The 18,933-nt window shown below is 36.9% G+C and overlaps 1 protein-coding gene across 1 annotated transcript in view; it reads left to right on the top strand.

Annotated features, from left to right (window-relative positions):
* Positions 1-18,498, top strand: part of LOC139935248 (uncharacterized) — a 59,590-nt gene extending 41,092 nt beyond the window's left edge. The window contains exons 4-5 of the mRNA XM_071929759.1: positions 10,551-10,640; positions 14,471-18,498. Of these exons, the coding sequence (XP_071785860.1) occupies positions 10,551-10,640; positions 14,471-15,226 (846 nt within the window). The 3' untranslated portion in view covers positions 15,227-18,498. The remainder of the gene's footprint in view (positions 1-10,550; positions 10,641-14,470) is intronic.
* Positions 18,499-18,933: the final 435 nt, after the last annotated feature.

Genomic DNA, 18,933 nt, shown 5'->3' with positions numbered 1-18,933 from the left:
AACCAATAAGTCTCTATTCCCGAATTGAGGAATGAGCCAACAACATATTCATGTAATCATTATTCATTAAAATAGGATTTAAAAATTCTTGAAATTAGTTAGGGCTTACTGATTGAAATGATTGTTGCACAATCGGCTCCTTTGAGAGCGGGCCACTAAATCTTCTGAGGGTGAATTTTCATAACGTTTCTGTATTAATTTCCCTTCTTTTTGTTGAAAGTCAAATGTTTCAACTATTTTGGTTTTTCATAAATGAGTACGAAGGAATGAAAATGCGGTTTCTAAGATGCAGCAAAAATGTTGGAAACAACTTAAAAATCACCATAAAAATAATACTTTGTGAGAAGAATTAAAACTGTTGATTGTATATATAACTATTTTGAGAAAGGATTCCCTTCGAAATTATTTGGTTTTGAATTTTTTTTATTCGAATCATTTGAGTCTGAGAAATAAACGGTTTCATCAGATTTCTAAGGGTTGGTGTCCGTTCCCGAATGCTTTGACCAGAGATGCGGTTGGTACACACTGTCACATTGCTAAACATAGATAGCTTCATTGCTTTTGTGAAAACACAGTGACAGTTTTTTTTTCACTTTAACTTTCATAGGTGGCTTTTACTGTATCTTTCACTGTAATTTTGTCTATACATCGTGATTACGTTAACAACAACCAATCTATAACTGTGCCTTTAAGGTTTCATAGGCTGATTCTTTATACTTGTTGAATGTTAGAAACAGTGCATTCCTTGCAGTTTGCCCGGAGTATACATTGTCTTGGAGGGCCTGCATCTCCCCACATCCCACAGAGCTCCTCCTTGGCTCCTTCTCGCTTGCGGCTTTCTAAGGTCCTAAGACTCCAAGCTCATCTTCTTTCACAATTCTCAACTCCCTCTATACCCTCTCTCGCCTCAAGCCTCAAGCCTTCATTAAAGAAATACCCCCCCCCCCCCCCTCTTTTTCTTGTGCCAAACACACCTCATCAAGTCTGAAGAAAAGACAGCAATCTCCAGAATGAAGAGGAAGAAATATTACCTGAGAAGTGATGAGCAAACATGGGACTGTGGCTGGCAGGGTTCCAGTAGCACTTGGTCAAGTTGAGACTGTTGATGAAAGGCTGGTCAAGTGTCTTAAGTTTACTCTGGACTTCTTGTGTAGATAAAGATGTTGGCACAAGGGAGGTCGGGATGGTGGGGGGCTTTGCTAGGGGAGGCCAGGGGCACGTCCAAGGGAACTTGAAGAGGAAGGGACTTGGCTCATCCAAAGACCTGTCCTAAATTCTGTATGTTAGTATTTGTGTATTAGTTTGACCGATGTATGTGGTTATTTTAATCCATTTAGGCCCAGTTCACTCCACCCACTTTACTTTATAGATCATAAATTTATACTAACAGTTTTTAGGTTTCTCCAGTGAAGAATAAGGACCTTCCCAACTGAGAAACAAAGTTTTTAACTTCTGAACAATTATCTAACTCTGGTTTGAACTCTGTTTTCTCTTCAAAAGGGGAAGTATCAAATAAGACAAATTCTTTCCAGACATTTTTGTCACAATTTTGCTTTTATCAGTCTTTTGAAAAAAAAGTTGATGCTTTGGCAGGATTTTTTTAAACAAATATCTTGAAATTGAAGTGTTTCTACATTCTACCATGCCAGGACATGTCAGGTAGTGATACCATATAGAGAACAGTGAGTGTCAACCGCTTTTTTTTTTGGGGGGGGGGAGAAAAAGCCTCTCATGCTAAAAGACTGTAGGGGACCATGTACCTAGCCTATATCAAGTCCCTCTATTCAAGGCCTGCTCTTCATAAATATAAAAATTAAAAGAATTTAATATTTCATGGAACAAATGAATGATTTGACAGAATTGACTATGCATCTTGCAGTCCCTTCGCCCACTCTGTCGATGTATGCTGCCTACAGGTTCTTCTCAAAAACACCACAGTTCATAAAAGAGATTTGAATATACACAATGTCTTAACAAACCTTGCTCAGTTGTATCTTCACCAATCACCATGCAAAGTTTCCAATTCTACTTAACAAAACAAATTATCATAACCACTTATTTTACACACAGTTCCGTACAAATATAGAACAGACCTCAAATATGGTCAACTATATAAAACTTAGCTAAAAGATCAATTTACTCTTTACTTCGCTTTCTGGTCACATTCTTTAGATTCTAAATTTACCCCATTGTTTCCCTCTAGAGTTATGTTGCCTGCCATGGCCTAGAAATAGTTTTAAGAAAATAATTTGGGATATTGTTGGTTCTATATATAAGTATACCTTTTTTTTAACTTGTACTTCAGATTTAGTCAGTGTTATGGTTAGTTTATATATAAAAATATAAAAATGAGGATTATTTTCAGTTCTATTCTGGAAATGACAACACCTCTTCATTAAGAGACCATGTCTGAACTGAGACCATGTCTTTGGCTATGGCTGTCGCTAAGGGCGCTCTTTGCTTCACTGCTTTTTGGCTGCGGCTTGTTGCTAAAGATGTTGCTGAGGGCAAAAAATTAACTTTGTATACTTGTGTGTTGTGTTTGCTACATCAGCAACTAGATTTTGAAAGTGGATTGAATGGAAACTTCTCATTTTCCAAGCACTTTAATGCTCATTGGCTGTATGTTAGACTGTTGCTAAGGATGTTGAGGGCGGTATTTGCTTCAATGCTTGTTGGCTGTGGCTATGGCTGTTGCTAAGGATGTTGCTGAGAGTAGCCTTTGCTTCAATGCTGGTTGGCTATGGCTACAGTTGTCGCCTTGGTTGTTAATGAGGGCTGCCCTATGCTTCGAAGCTTGTTGGCTGCGGCTATGGATGTTGCTAAGAATGTGAGGACTGCCCTATGATTCAATGCTTGTTGCTTTGGCTGTGGTTTTAGGCTGTTGCTATAGATGTTGCTGAGGTCAGCCTTTGCTTTAACGTGCATTGGCTGTGGCTAATGCTGTTGCAGAGAATGTTGCTTAGGATGTTGCTGAGGGCAGCCTTTGCTTTAATGCTTGTTGGCTGTGGCTACGGCTGTTGCTAAGGATGTTGCTGAGGGCAGCCTTTGCTTCAATGCTTGTTGGATGTGGCTACGGCTGTTGCTAAGGATGTTGCTGAGGGCAGCCTTTGCTTCAATGCTTGTTGGCTGTGGCTACGGCTGTTGCTAAGGATGTTGCTGAGGGCAGCCTTTGCTTTAATGCTTGTTGGCTGTGGCTATGGCAGTTGCTAAGGATGTTGCTGAGGGCAGCCTTTGCTTTAATGCTTGTTGGCTGTTGCAAAGGATGTTGCTGAGGGCAGCCTTTGCTTTAATGCTTGTTGGCTGTGGCTACGGCTGTTGCAAAGGATGTTGCTGAGGGCAGCCTTTGCTTTAATGCTTGTTGGCTGTGGCTATGGCTGTGCTATGGCTGTTTTACTGGGGCAGTTTTGCATTGTGTTATTGCTTTGTATTTCAATGGAAAAAGTGGCGTATCCTACTATAAAATCCTTTGTGGAAACAAAAAATTGCACATCTGGTGATGTTTCAGTCATGCTAATTAGTGTAATGCATTAGGTCTTGAAGATTGCTGAAATTCTTGAACGTAATGAGTAAATCAATAATTGTATAAAACAAAATTAGCTGCGAAATTTTGTGTTTTTTCGACCCTTTTGCCATTCATGGTGCGACTGATGAGTTAACACACACAAGTGAAGTCAAAGCAAATACTGTGAAGATGCAATGTTTCCATGGCAACACAATGGCAATGGTTTCTTGCACACATTGATTGTTCTACCCTGCCAAGGGACACTTACACAAAATTATTTTTTTAAAGAAGAAAATTACATCATCACTACACGGCTATAAAAGGAACCAATGATGAAGTCATCACTGTCAAAGATTTTCCTCTTTGTCTTTTAGTACATTTTTCATGGTCATCCATCTGCGCTCATTAACTGTGCTGTCATAAACACCATTCATCTCTAATTACTGTAGGGGTAAAATCAACATCTAATAATAACTCCCATAAGCAGCGGTTTCTGTTAAGCGCTGGCGCTAAAAGAAACGTCCTAGCATGAAGAAAGGAAGCATGGAAATTCACTCATTTGAAAGTCTTATTCATAACGAAAAGTTTGATATTATGAAATTGGAATTTGATAGGAAAGGGTCCTATATTTCTTAAAATAGAAGCTGCCATTTTGAAAGAATAATCTCAAGCATAGTTAATAGATTCAAAAAGGAGAAACGATTAAGAAGAAAAAAATGAAATATAAATAATAATAAAAAATAAAAAAGACCTGAATATTATCATTAAAAATGTACTGATAACTTGTACTTTAATTTTAACTAACTCTAGATAGTCAGTCATCTAAGTGGTCTAAAAACTAACACATCTTCTCTAGAACGGCAAAGGTTGTGGGTTTGAATCCCATCGGAGTTGTAAGCCTGTGATTTTTCACAGGACTCAGGAAGTGGAGTATAGAGTGTATGGGTAAAACCAAATTATATTCTTTATTTCTGATGCAAATTTATTAACTTTTACCTGACAAACAAAACTCATTGAAGCACTGTAATAGTCATCAAATGCATCATTTAAAGACGGTGGACACTATTGGTAATTGTCAAAGACTAGTCTTCACAGTTGGTGTATCTCAACATATGCATAAAATAACAAACCTGTGAAAATTTGAGCTCAATCGGTCGTCGAAGTTGCGAGATATTAATGAAAGAAAAAACACCCTTGTTGCACCATGGTCACACAAAGTTGTGTGCTTTCAGATGCTTGATTTCGAGACCTCAAATTCTAAATCTGAGGTCAAATCAAATTCGTGGAAAATTACTTCTTTCTTAAAAACTATATCACTTCAGAGGGAGCTGTTTCTCACAATGGTTTATACCATCAACCTCTCCCCATTCCTTGTAATCAAGAAAGGTTTTATGATAATAATTATTTTGAGTAATTACCAATAGTGTCCACTGACTGAAAGTTTTTTTTTTTTAAGTCATAATTTATTAATTTTTTTTATATAAACCAAATCGACACTCTAATCCTGGGGTAAATGAGAAGAAAAAAAAAAAAAACACACAACAACAGCAACAACAACAACAACATTGAGACCATAATACAGACATTGACAAAATGTTATATAACAATTCTGAAAACTGTTGAAAAGCAGTACAGTACTACTGACAGAATTACTCTAAACTGGCAAAGTATCATCCCTAGAGTGCATCTTAACCCCTCCCCCCACCCCCCCTCCCCACACACACAAACAAAAACATAGTAGAAAACAATTATATAAATACGATAATATAGAAAATGCTTTCAGAAAACTGCCACACTAAAATAAGAATTGATGATCATCATCATCATTTCAATTTAAGCACCCTTCTAAACCATGGGTGATACCTCAGGAACAATACAGTTTATCTGTTTATCAGCTGAAAACTAAAATAAATTCCAAGAAATATTCACACAGAAGAAAAAAAAAACACAGTGACAAATCACCCCTCAACTAATTCACTTGAAGAGTTCGAGTCACAGTCGATGATCGTATTCTACTTCTATGATCTAACTATCTTGAAGAAATTAATGAATTCCCTCAAACTCGCCCCAAACCTGACGTACTTCAGGTTCTTAAAATGTAACAGTTGATGATAAACATGCTCCCTTTCTTGTTTTTTTCTCGTCCTTCTTTTTTTCTTTTCTCTTGTCCGTTTTCAAGTGATTGGCAAAGTAACTGGTATCCAGCATGATGGTGTGATAATTGCTGGGTAGCTTTTATCCACTTGCGATCTGCTAGCGCTTGGAGAGGCTCCATTAACACTTATTGAACCGGAGTGCCTCTAATATTCCCCCTCATCTGTTTAATTTTTTTGCCATTCTCTTAAAAGCCATGCTTTAATACTTCAACATCAAGTTTTTCCGGCCCCTTGGTCATATCGACGCAAGAAACAAAAGGACGGAGAGTGGAGAGAGTCTTGGCGAGGAGACTTTGGCGTGAGAGAGAGAGAAGGAACGGGGAGAAAGTGCATGTGGGGAGATCTACCTGTAATTAACGCTTAGATCATGCGATAGCTTATCAGCAGAGGCATGCGTCAGTTAGGGTTGAATTCTTAATGGCAATAAAGTCCCCAGGTGATTTATGACAGCCATCCAGAACGGGTCATATTCTTAATTAATGCAGGGATCTCGTCAAGGGATAGTGTAACAGTTGAAGATTATAATGCCCTGCCCAGGTACACAAGAGGGAACAACGATCGGTCCACAGCACTATGCCTCTCTCTCTAACTCAACTCATATATGCATCTGTCAGTTGTAATTCCATTTGAACAGAAGATCTGACACGACCTTTACTCAAAGTACAGGGGACAAAGGCAGCTGACTTTTAATCAAATTATTATTTAACATCCTTAATGCCTCGCTCATTGAGATGTGTACAAGTACATACATTAAACCCAAGTGACATCTACATGTATGTGTGTGTTGAGGGCAAACCTTTATATAGCCTGTAACTGAACAGGACTTTGTACACAAAGGTGCACAGGTTGCTGCCGTCTGAGAACTCTGTGTTTGAAGAGAAAAATCTTTTTGATTCATTTCATCAAGAGGACTGCTTAGTTTTGGTTTTCTCTGTTGAGAAAGTGCACTGGTGATTTGTTTTATGTAAATAATTGACAATGAAATTTGTATGGTTTAATAAAAATTAAAAAACACTCTCACAGCCTGTCGGCTGAAATAATTTGTACGAGTTTTAAAAAACATTAAAATATATTAATTATGATCAGTGTTTATGATAGTCTGCATTTCTCTCCAGGGAAATAATCATGTTTTGTTAACATATGCTTCCACTAAATGTGAGTGAAGTTTTTTAAAGAGGGACTCCAAGTTTTGAGTTCAGTCTTGTTATCCACTCGTTTTCTAGTGTCTGTCCTTAAGAAAGTGGAAAAAGAAAGGTTACTAAGTCTCTTACCTCACAGTTAAAACAGTGTAAAATTTTGATATTCTTCCAGGGTGAATTTGTCAACATCTATGAAATGCATGACTACCATAATAATATATGGGTCTGTAAATTCGTGTACGTGGATTTCTGTTTTTAAATGCAATCAAAACGGTATTAAATTTGACCTTTTGACTGAAGCAGAAATTCCTGTTTGGAATGTTAAGACACATTCATTGTTGCTATCTGATGACGTTATGCTTCAAATTAACGCGACTCTGAAAGAATATCAAATAAGATGACATTTCACACCTTTTAAACATAAGGTTAGAGTCTGGTTATATTTTCTTCTCTTTTATAAGGAGGGACTGTCTCCCTTGTGAAATAAACGCGTCGCAAAACTGAATTTGAATAAACTGAACAACCTTGAACCAAATTTTTTTAGAGAAATTTGCGGAAGAAACCTGTCTTAAACTGATTTGGGGTAAATTATGACAAGTAAAAATGTGTGAGTCTTAGTTTTCATGCATGGAATTGTCATAATCTGGATTTATTTTTCTTCCTCACCAAAAGTAAGAAGGATTGCGAGACATTATTAGAAGACACACAACCCAACAAAGTCAATGTTTGAACAGGATCATGTTGGAATTTGTGCCGAACTCAAACTTCAGGGTAAATATCAGTGATATTTGCTTTCTAAAGTGATACGTTTAAAAGTTTTTTTCAGCCAAGTATGGACAAAATTGTGATTTTAAGAATGTAGGTCAGTGAATCTCATGATACTGAAATTAACCAGAGACTTTCCCTGTCACAAGGTGGCAGCAGACTAGCAAGGTTAATCTATTGTTCTCAGAAAATGTACATAAGGCCGGAAATCCATATTTCTAGCTGTGTAAATGAAGAATGGCTAGCACAGCAATGTGTAAAACGCATGCACACTCCAGGTAAAAATTCCCTGAAATACGCTTGACGAAAGTACGGAATTACCTGCTTTGTAAAGCATTGATTCTTTGCTTACGGTAAGCAGAGGCATTTCTTCAAAGCAACTTCACAAAAGTTACTGTTTCATTCATTCCTCTACAATTAACAAATAATGGTCTGATGCTTCGACTCTTAAGTTTTTCTCGAGCCTAAAATAATAGAAAAGACTCATTTCAGGAGGAAATTTCAGACCATTAGCAAATTTCTTGTCATTATATGCCATAGGTCTTTTGGCAACAGCTAATTTTGTTTTGTCATATAAAAATTTTGACTTTTGAAATATCGCTTTTTACTTTTTGTGATTCATCCCAATCTTAATGGGTATTTATTAAAATTATTTAATCTTTCTTTAAGAAAAAAAATGTTTGGCTTTTATATAAGAAGCAGAGTCTTTAATTGTTTTCTTCAATTAATTATGATTCAATGTAAAATATGCATCAACGCTGAGGTAGTTTAATTAACTTAATCAAATCCAGGCTTACCCAGGCCTCTAAACTAAAGTCCGTCTTCCCATGTTTTTTTTTACTGACCACGTCTAGTATGTCAATGAGAGATGTAAATTTGAATAAGATTTCCCTCCCTTTAAAAAAAAGGTCATTTTCAATTTGAACAAATTCTGAATTCTGATAGTGAGCGGAGATCCATTGTGCTCCACAGTGACGGCTTTGCGCTGGATGGTGTGCCCTACGGCAACCCTAGCTGCGCGCGTGTTACTCCGTTTCTTACATTTCACCTTATCTGCCTGCTGGGATCATCAACAAGTTAATAGGCAAATAGGTCTTGAATGATCAAACATAATGGCGGCCAGCCATACAATTTCTTTGGCTATGGTTTCCTACCCCCCAAGATCACATTTTCTTACATGGTGATTTCATTCAACTATTCTAAAACTGCATGTGTTGTTGTCTTTTTAGTTTTTTTTTCTTCTTTTTTTAAAGAATTATTGTCCATACGTGGAAGGTCTTGAATGACAGAAGCACGATGTGGAGTGAATTACATTCTATTTATAGGCTATGGTTTATTTTAATCCCATGATCCTATTGTGTACATGTGATCTCATAAAATTATTGTAAAACTAGTTTTTTTTTTAGTTTTTTTTTTAAATAAATTTACATACATAAGGTCATAATTGCAAAAGACACTTTTAGAACATGTTTTTTTGGCTGGGATTTGTTTATCAATATATCTTATTTGCAGTGCTTTTAGTTTTGCTCTTGAGAAAAAAAATCAATGTTTGTTATTAACCAGTTCTAAAAAGTCAATCAACCCTTTAGAGACCATAGTGACTAGACCCATTCGCCTCTCTTAATATTTATGCATGAGGTACGTCACAATGCTAACTCAAAACGAGGCGATGGGCGCACCCACTGCAAGTGATGGGGGACTTCTGCCCATAGCCTCATTTTGGGTAAGAATTGAGACGTCATGCACAAATATTCAGAGAGGCGTATTCCAAGGTAGTCCCATACTGTATATTTCTGTTTCTCCTGAAATTTTTCCTGAAAATTCACTGAAGTTATTTCTGAAAATAACAAAGTCAACAAATCAATAATATTAACAGTGTCTGGGCATATTTATGGTGATGATTAACAGATGGTTTCTATTGAGTTAAAGGAACACGTTGCCTTGGATCGGACGAGTTGGTCTATAAAAAAGCGTTTGTAACCGTTTGTTATAAAATGCATATGGTTGGAAAGATAATTTAAAAGTAGAATACAATGATCCACACAAGTTTGCCTCGAAATTGCGTGGTTTTCCTTTTACTGTGCGAACGAACACGGTCGGCCATTTATGGGAGTCAAAAATTTTACTCCCATAAATGGCCGACCGTGTTAGCCGACGAGGTAAAAGGAAAACCGTGCAATTTCGAGGCATGTTTGTGTGGATCATTGTATTCTACTTTTACAGCATCTTTCTACCCATATGCATTTTATAACAAACGCTTTTCAATGACCAACTCGACCGATCCAAGGCAACGTGTTCCTTTAAAGCCTACACCTTATATAGGTCAGCCCTTTGACTGGACAAAAATATTCCTCCCTTTTTTTCAAAGAACCAGAATTTGACAAAATATGGTGTGTGTTCCTCCTTTTTTTTTTTTTTTTTTTTACAAAGGATCAAATATCATTGCCTGTTTTATTTAGTATTTATTTATTTATTTGGACACATCATATTAAAGGCAGTGGACACTATTGGTAATTACTCAAAATAATCATTTGCATAAAACCTTACTTGGTAACGAGTAATGGGGAGAGGTTGATAGTATAAAACATTGTCAGAATGGCTCCCTCTGAAGTGACGTACATGTAGTTTTCGAGAAAAAAGTAATTTTCCGCAAATTTTATTTCAAGACCTCAGATTTAGAATTTGTGTTCTCGAAATCAAGCATCTGAAAGCACACAACTTTGTGTGACAAGGTGTTTTTTTCTTTCATTATTATCTCGCAACTGCGACGACCAATTGAGCTCAAATTTTTACAGGTTTGTTATTTTATGCATTTGTTGAGATACACCAAGTGAGAAGACTGGTCTTTGACAACTACCAATAGCGTCCAGGGTCTTTAAATACCAAGACAAATTATAAAACTGACTCCACATCCACTGCGCTCATCTGATCGGTGTGTTCCTGTCTGTCGTAATAAATGGATTCTCACTTTGCTTTCTATTCCAGCTGCAGTCTTTGAATCAAGCGCTGGAAGAGAAGAATGCCCGGCTTACCGATCAGTTAGACCAACTGAAAAAGCATGACCTTAAGCTAGATGTAAGTATGTCTTTATGTAAAGGAACGATACATCATAAGGTTTCATTCATTCACACTCTTCAATATCACTGAGACATTTCTTACAGCTACATGTAACCTGTGACAATTTTCTCTAAGCAGGTGCTCTTCTCAGTTTAAAGGGTCTGGGTACTTTTTGTAGGACAAAAAACACAATGTCCACAAATTTACATCAAACTCACACAGTTTGAAGATAATGATGGTAGAAAGCTTCCCTTAAAATATTACTTGCTATTAAATGTGCTGTAGTTTTTGAGAAATTAGTTAAACAAGTTACACAAATTTTAGTCTTGGGTAGTTGAACATTATTTTAGCATTTTGAATCATGACATTGTTTTACTAATTTCTCAAGTAATATTTTAAGGGAAGCTTTCTACTGTCATTATCTTTGAACAGTTAAGTTTAATGTAAATCTGTGGACATTGTGATTTGTGTTACAAAAAGTACCCACATCCTTTAAAGGCAACTTCTATCAGTTTTGGTTTTGGAGTTTCTTTTTTCACTTGAAGAGTCCATTACTCCTGTCTATATTTTATAAACACACCATCCAAACAACCTAGTAATTAAATATTGTCATCATCATGGGTTCTCCCCAGGTTTCTTTTTAAACTTTGGGACATTCTGGACCCCAATTTTGGAAGTTTGGCCGAAGCAAGCTGAATTTAAACAAAGTCTGCTGAATGATTTCTACTTGGTGACTGTCTTGGGTTTTTAAAGTCCTACTATGCAATCATCAGCCGATTTCACGAAATGCTGGGATTAATCCTATCTCGAGTTAGGACGAGTAACCCGTCCTAACTTAGGATGGGTACAGTTCGTTCTAACGTCTTCGGATACGGAACTGAACTGGTCCTAAGTCCTAAGATTAATCCTAAGTTAGGAAGAGTTTGTTAAAAATCGGCGTCTGGAGCATTCTATATGGTTTTCTCTTCTTTTTTTTGACTCACGTTGTGCATATTGGCCCGATAGGCTAGCTTATGCACCAATAGAAATTTTATTTTAACATTTCCCAATTGAATGTTTTTCTTAGGCATGAGATACGTGATATGATTAAGAAACAGTTGTCTCCAAGTGAAATTAAATCGAGTGGAAAGCTTGTTTTTTCTGTCTGGAGTAGTTACAAAACCAATTTCATGATTTTCTTATATTAAGAAAACAAAATAGAACACCAACCTTTACTGTCTTACTTATATGAATAAATTCAAGATGTGTTTAGAAAATGAAAGTGAGTGAAATACTTGTTTTCTTATTTATTTATTTACTTGCTTGTTTACAAAGATGATGGCAAGGTTGAAAGCACTGTAAAATTAACAAGGCTTAAGATTTGTGTGGAGAAAACTACATCACAGTTGTACATGATGTCTCAGTCCATCCTTAGATTCCCTTGATACTGATTCAAGTGTGAATTTCTCAACTTAAGAATGAAGATGTTTTTTTATCTTCTTTTAGAAAACACTGAAAATGAGCGCTCTACTTTTAATTGTTGGGTATAGAAACAGACGTCGGCACAGTTTAAGGAAATTTGACACAGTTGTTGAAATTTGTTCCCATTTGGGAGAATGCGTTTGCTCTAGCAATCAAGGCAGTGCCCACTCGACCATGATGTGCAATGTTTGCCTCAACGATGAAAAAGTATTAACAATAATTATTACATTATCGCAAATTGGGTTTTCTGGAAGGAAGACTAATGCTTGTATATATTTAAGAAGTGGGGGGGGGGGGGTTCTATCCAACAACTCGGTCTCTCTCTCTCTCTCTCCACGAGTGAGTTGACTTACGGTAACAGACCGTGAAAGGGTAAATGTACGCAGTGCCGCAGAGCGTGTTTGGGCAGCTAAACCCTCAGCGCCTGCAGTCGGTCAGGCATGACTGACAGTGATTGTCAACGACACGGTTCCATACATTTTAGTCTGGCCGGTTCAAAGGCAGCCGGCGGTGGGTGACGCAATCATGACCCAGAATATTATGATTGATAGTGTGACACATCACCTCGATAATTTAGATGTCCCTTTTTTTTCCCTTTTTTTTCTTCTCTTTTTTTTTTGAAGGAAGGGGGAAAGAGTTTTATGTCTATTGGTGGGAGGGTGTGATGGTGTTCGGGGTTTAATAATGCACTGCAAGTTGTAGATTTTTATTGATGAGTTGTAGTGTTCCTTATGACCTGTTTTTATAATTGTTGTAATATCCAGCAAATGAGTGAGTTACTTTAATCAAAATTTAAAGAGAGGAGAGAGAGAGAGGGGCAAAAACAGATACCCAAGTCATGAATGATTCTGTGTGGTTACTGCGGAACAGTTGTAAATGAGCTTCAAAACCATTTTTGAAGTTGAAACAAAAGTAAACTATGGTAGCTGGTTTACAAATTTGAAAGATTTTACAGACTTATCTTGAAATGCCTGAGGAGAAATTAAAATGTACCCATTATGCTTTCACCAAGTTTTTGTCTTCACAGCCAAACAAAATGCTGTTCCTTGAAACACAAACAAAAAGTACTTTTTATTTCAAGAGCTTTTGTTCACTTCAAGGAACCTTCCAGAATTGGCAAGAAAACAAAATCGTGAAAATCACAGATTTACATCAAACTTCCCCGGCCTAATGATGATGATAGTATAAAATATCCCTTGAAATATTTCTCTCTGAAATAAATGTCATATTTGATGAGAAATTGAATTTCATGGCTCAGTGAGCGTTTTATTCATTTTTTTGCATCGATGTCATGAAAAATGTGCAGTCGGCTTTCACTATTTTCTCGTGACCCAGTTGGCTGATTGCTCTCAAACTTCCCCAGGTTTTTCAGTTTATGTATAATTTTGTTATGGTGGATTACATAAAGTGCTTACACTGCCAGCAAATGTTTTGAAGTGAAACCAACTCTGTAATGTTCCTTTAAAGTCGCTTGGAAATAGAATTTTTTTCTTTCAAACATAAGAGTATATGCTAACGAACAATAAAAAAAAATTTGTAGTAATTGTTTGTCACGATTTATATGTTTAAAAAATATATAAAGTTGTTTGGGGGCTGACTCCGCCTACCCCTTTTGTGACGTCAATCGAGGCAGACTTTGCCTGCAATGCGTATAGTAAACACATGTGTAAAGTACATGTACGTCCAAGTCGTGAGTTGGTACGTTTCAAAAAGTGTTTTTCTGCATTCAGCAGCAATACACCTGGTCGGCATTGCCGGGAAAAAAACAAAACAATATTTTTTTGAAACGTACAAACTCACGACTTGGTCCGTACATGTACTTTGCAATTGTGTTTACTCTATGCATTACAGGCAAAGTCTGCCTCGATTGACCTCACGAACAGCGTCCTCTCGGGTCGGGGTCTACTCTTTAATTTGTAAATAACATAAGAACTGATTGTTTAAAACCTTAGTTAACTGTTTATTCACATTCCACTCATCAAAACACATATATTAGTGACAAAAGCTTTATTTTGAAAAAATACCACTTCCAGGTGACTTTAATGTTGATTTACTGTGGCCGTACTGTGATTTTATGAAGTAAAAAAAGCAGTAAGAATCAGACAATATTCTTAGTCTTGTTCATAAAAGGGTTCAATTTTTAACATACATTTTTGTAAAAATAATATTTTTTTCTTTTTTTCTTTGTTAAAATGCATGACAGATGAGGAATACCGAATTACTCCTTCTGTGTTTTACATATCAATATCCATCTCAACCCCTTTAAACATTGGAACCCCTTTTTTCTCAAAATTAGTGCAGTAGGATTACCAAGTAGCTGTACAGTGTACCTAATAAAAATTCAGACGTGAGCACTTTTCTTTTTTTTACCGTTGCCATCGCTGTAGGTGCTGAACCAACAACTTGATCGTACCATCGCCCAAGTCATGGAATTGAAGACGGCAAATGAGCATCTCTCCGCCGAAAGCACACGCCTGGAAAATGAGAACATTGGCCTGAAGGCTGACGCCAACCAACTCCAAGATTGTGAAGCTTGCAGGGAACGTCTGACCTTGGAGCTGGGCGAAGCCCATCAAAAGATCAAGGAGTTCACGTTTAAGATAGAACACCTCGAGAATGAGTTGGAATCAGCGAGGAGCTTCAAACAGGAGAAGAACGAGGGTAACGAGAAACTGAAGAAGCAGGTTGCGAGACTGAGCAAAGAGGCGATAGCGTATCAGCAAGAGATTGCCAGGGTGAGTGAGAGCGAGACATCCTTGAGAGGAGAACTGGAGGAGAAGTCGACAGAGCTCCAAGAGGAGCTTGTTGAGAGAGATAGGATGCTTGCCTTCATCGAGAGACTCCAAGATGAGATCCGAAAGAGAGAGGTCCTCCTCGCTGACAGCTTCCCCAAGAAACCCATCGTTGAGAAATCAGAAGGATTGAACTTTAGGGAATTTGTTCACCTGAAACGAGAGGTAAACTACCTGAGAGAGGAGAATGAGGAGCTACGCCTTTCAGAGAGGATGAAGCCGTTGGCGTTACCTAGCCTGAAGGGTCCATCACCAGGAGGAGATGTTAAGGAGAAGAAGAAGAACAAGGCGAGCAGGAACAGTGCGTCTTCATCCAAGTCTTCCATCTTGAGCATCTCTAATATTAGGTAGCAGTTCTGTAAAGTGAGATGCAACAATGATAATGTTATCATAAACTTGTTATCGCACATGATTGGTTTAAACTTCCATGTAAAGGATAGACCCAATGTTGGTTTTGGTATTGTATCCACAGTTTGTGTGATCCAACCTTTTTTAGTTCATGGGTAGACCAGATTGAATATGATGTCACCGTTCAAATATCTGCCCTACAAGATGGTGTCTGTGCGCGTGTGCGTAGTTGTGTGCGTGCATGTGCCGTAAAAATCAAACCAGGAATGCTGCGTATTCTCAAACGGCAGTGAAAAACCCGATCACTGTTTTCAAACATCGGATGAATGACTTGGCGGGAACCAAATTGGATTGTTTTATTTTATTTCTTAAAAACTGTGTATTAGGCAAAACAAATTCAATGGAAGTTTTCCCAACATGTTCATCTTTATACCATGTAACTTATGTGCAAATCTGCGTATGTTTATATTTTTAATCTTACCAATGCCATGCACACAACAACGCATTCATCACCTTCTGTTGGAGAGTACTTTCATATGCTTTTCTTGCATAATAGTTTTCTACAAGGTCTGCCTTGTTTTTGTTTTTTACTTGAGTTTAGTTTTAATAGGTGCTGAGTGGTCAAGATCAAACCAGGCGTGTAGTTGTACATTTCAATACTGCCATAAATCACAAAATAGTGCAAAGTGTATAATCAAAGTGACAGTACTCGTAATTATACAAAAGTATATTCAAAAGTGAACTTTAAACAATGGAATTATGAATTCTCAACCACAACCAGTTACTGCATCCGTACACCTTCCCTCTAAATAAAATGGAGGGCACATGCAGGAACTGGGTCAAAGTTTATAGTTTTATTGTACAGCCACTGGCCTGCTTTGATAATGATGACACGGACCCTTTTGTATATATACTCCAAAGAGACTTTTTATACCGTCCATGTAAATAATCTTAAAATTAAAAAAGTACCAAAAGAAAATATGCATCTTGTGTGTTGATGAAATTATATATTTATTTGGGATCAAAAGATCAATCCTTCTGCTTTTAAAACTGATTGTATTGATCGGGTTGGACAATAGACCTTATGCAAATGTTGTCATTTAAGTAGGACGCCCTCAGCTTTAGGTCAAAAGAAGGTTGATCATTGGCTCAACCTATGTGCTGCTTGTACAAAATTTGCGTTTTCCATATCACCATCCTTTTACATCTTAGATGATGGCATTTATAATGACATCCATGCATAAGGTACATTGTGTTCTTGAGTTTTTGTGTAGTGTACTCTTACACATTTTTTCCCCAATTTTAAAAAGATGTTCATTCTTGTCAGGGTTACTAGGATGAAGTAAACAAAAAAAGAATAATACTTGCGGATAATTTTGTGTCAAAATATAGATATTAAAAACATACTTTATGGTCCATAATTAGTTTTGTTTTACCTTTCACCGTTGTTTGATAAGCACTGTATACTTTCCAAGTCAAAAACAAAAAACCACAGGTGTAATACTTGGGTGAGATTCAAACACATAACCTTTCCCATTCTAGATGTCATGTTTCTTTCTTGTTCTAATTTCCATGAACACTCTAGCACACTCTTAGTTCAAGGTATTTTTCTAGGAGTGTGTGATAAAATTGAAACTTTATTAAAAAAGTGTTACCTTTTGTGGACAATTTTGTCAGAATGTAGACATAAAACAAAACGTTTATCTGAGAGAGATTTGTAAAGCTTTTCATTGTGTAGAGGTAAGAGATACTTAGTTTGTGGTTGATAGCCATGTAATCTCTTCTTGGAGAAAGTCTTGGTTCTGTAAAGAATTGAGTGTGTAAGATGGGTCTCGACATTTTGAAAAGTGTACTCTGCTCTTTTTATAAAAACACTTACTGATGAATATGAGCAGCTATTTTAAAGACATTGCCGCTTCAAGTAGATCAATCTGCTTCTAAAAACATTTCTTAAAGATCAACTTGAAAGGAATTAAGATTGTTTTTCCCTTGTTACAGAAAGGTAAACCAGTGTATGAGTGTGTAACTGTACACAAAATGAGTGAAATTATTTTTAAAAAATGGTTTCATAATGTGAAAAAACAACCACCTTTATCAGTGTCGGGCAGAGCAAAAATTCTGAGTAAAAGCCCCTAAGTAACTAGGATTGAAAAGAGCACTGTGAGGGCACACTGTGAACTCAATCCAAACAAGACGATGAAAACTGCGTGTTGTGACATATTTTATGATTACAGCATGAACTAGTTTTTTTACGCTGGTTTTCTGAGGCACCGGTACTTCACTGTTGATTTCAATTTTCAATTTTCTGGGTCTTTGCTATGAACCCATGCAGGGCGCCACCAACGGTGAAAAAAAAAAAAACACTGGTTCAAAAATCACTTGATGTGTCCCAACATAAGCATAAAATAACAAGCCATTGAAAATTTTAGCTTAATTGGTCATCGAAGTTGCGAGAAAATGATGAGAGAAAAAAAACACCCTTTTGGATGAATTTGTGTGCTTTCAGATAGGAATAAAAGACTTCTGGCTAGTAGTCTTTTATTATTTTAGTGAGAAATTACCTCTTTCTCAAAATTATGCTACTTCAGAGGGAGCCGTTTCTCACGATGTTTTATACTATCAACAGCTCTCCCATGCTTATTGTACCAAGTCAGTTTTTAATTGTTTTGAGTAATTACCAAACGTGTACCTTCCCTTTAATAGTGAAAATACTTTAGGAATATGATTCTAGAACTTTGAGTGACACAGCAATACACAGGCTCTTATCTAATTTTCATGGAAAAATATATGAAGGCTTCTTTATTAAAGGAACACGTTGCCTTGAATCGGACGAGTTGGTCGATAAATGAGCGTTTGTAACCGTTTTTTATAAAATGCATATGGTTGGATAGATGTTTTAAAAGTAGAATACAATTATCCACACAAGTTTGTCTCGAAATTGCGTGGTTTTCCTTTTACAGCGCGAACTTACTCGGTCGGACATTTATGGGGGTCAAAAATTTGACTCCCATAAATGGCCGCCCGTGTTAGTCGATGAGGTATAAGGAAAACCGTGCAATTTCGAGGCATGTTTGTGTGGATCATTGTATTCTACTTTTACAACATCATGTGCGTTTTATAAAAAACAGTTACAAATGCTTTTCTAAGACCAACTCGTCCGATCCAAGGCAACGTGTTCCTTTAATGGTGAAAGAAACAATAGAAGTTTTATTAAGTGCTTCATTCTGTATGCAGTACACCATATGGTGCTTTCCAAAGTGAAATAAAAACTAGGTTTTTTGTCTGCTCAATTGAAAAAAAACTCATTCAGTCTCTTCCTTGATTCATTTATATAATGTGGAAACCAAGTTACAGAGATGAAATCAAAGGAACTTAACATTTTTCGATCAGACAATAGGTTATCTTCTTGCAAGTATAATATTTAATTAGCGCGGTATTCATTAATCTCATTGCCTGCCTCGCGGAGCTTAATCTTTTGCCGATATCTCCCACGTCATAATTTTGTCATTTGTCGCATGAACACGGTCATGTGGCCGTCATCATATCTCGCACACACACGGCACACTCGAATAACCCTTCATATATATTCGCATCTCCTATGACTAGTAATTGTCTAAATGGCTGTGTCCTAATTCTGAATGTAGGTTATTTTATGCAGGCACAGGTATTGCCTGATGTATTTAATGCAATTAAGGGTTCGATGGTCCAGT

Source organism: Asterias amurensis, chromosome 3 (genome assembly GCF_032118995.1).
Source record: "Asterias amurensis chromosome 3, ASM3211899v1".
Classification (NCBI taxonomy): Eukaryota; Metazoa; Echinodermata; class Asteroidea; order Forcipulatida; family Asteriidae; genus Asterias; species Asterias amurensis.
Note: the sequence above shows the minus strand (reverse complement) of the source record. Positions and strands in the feature narration are given on the sequence as shown.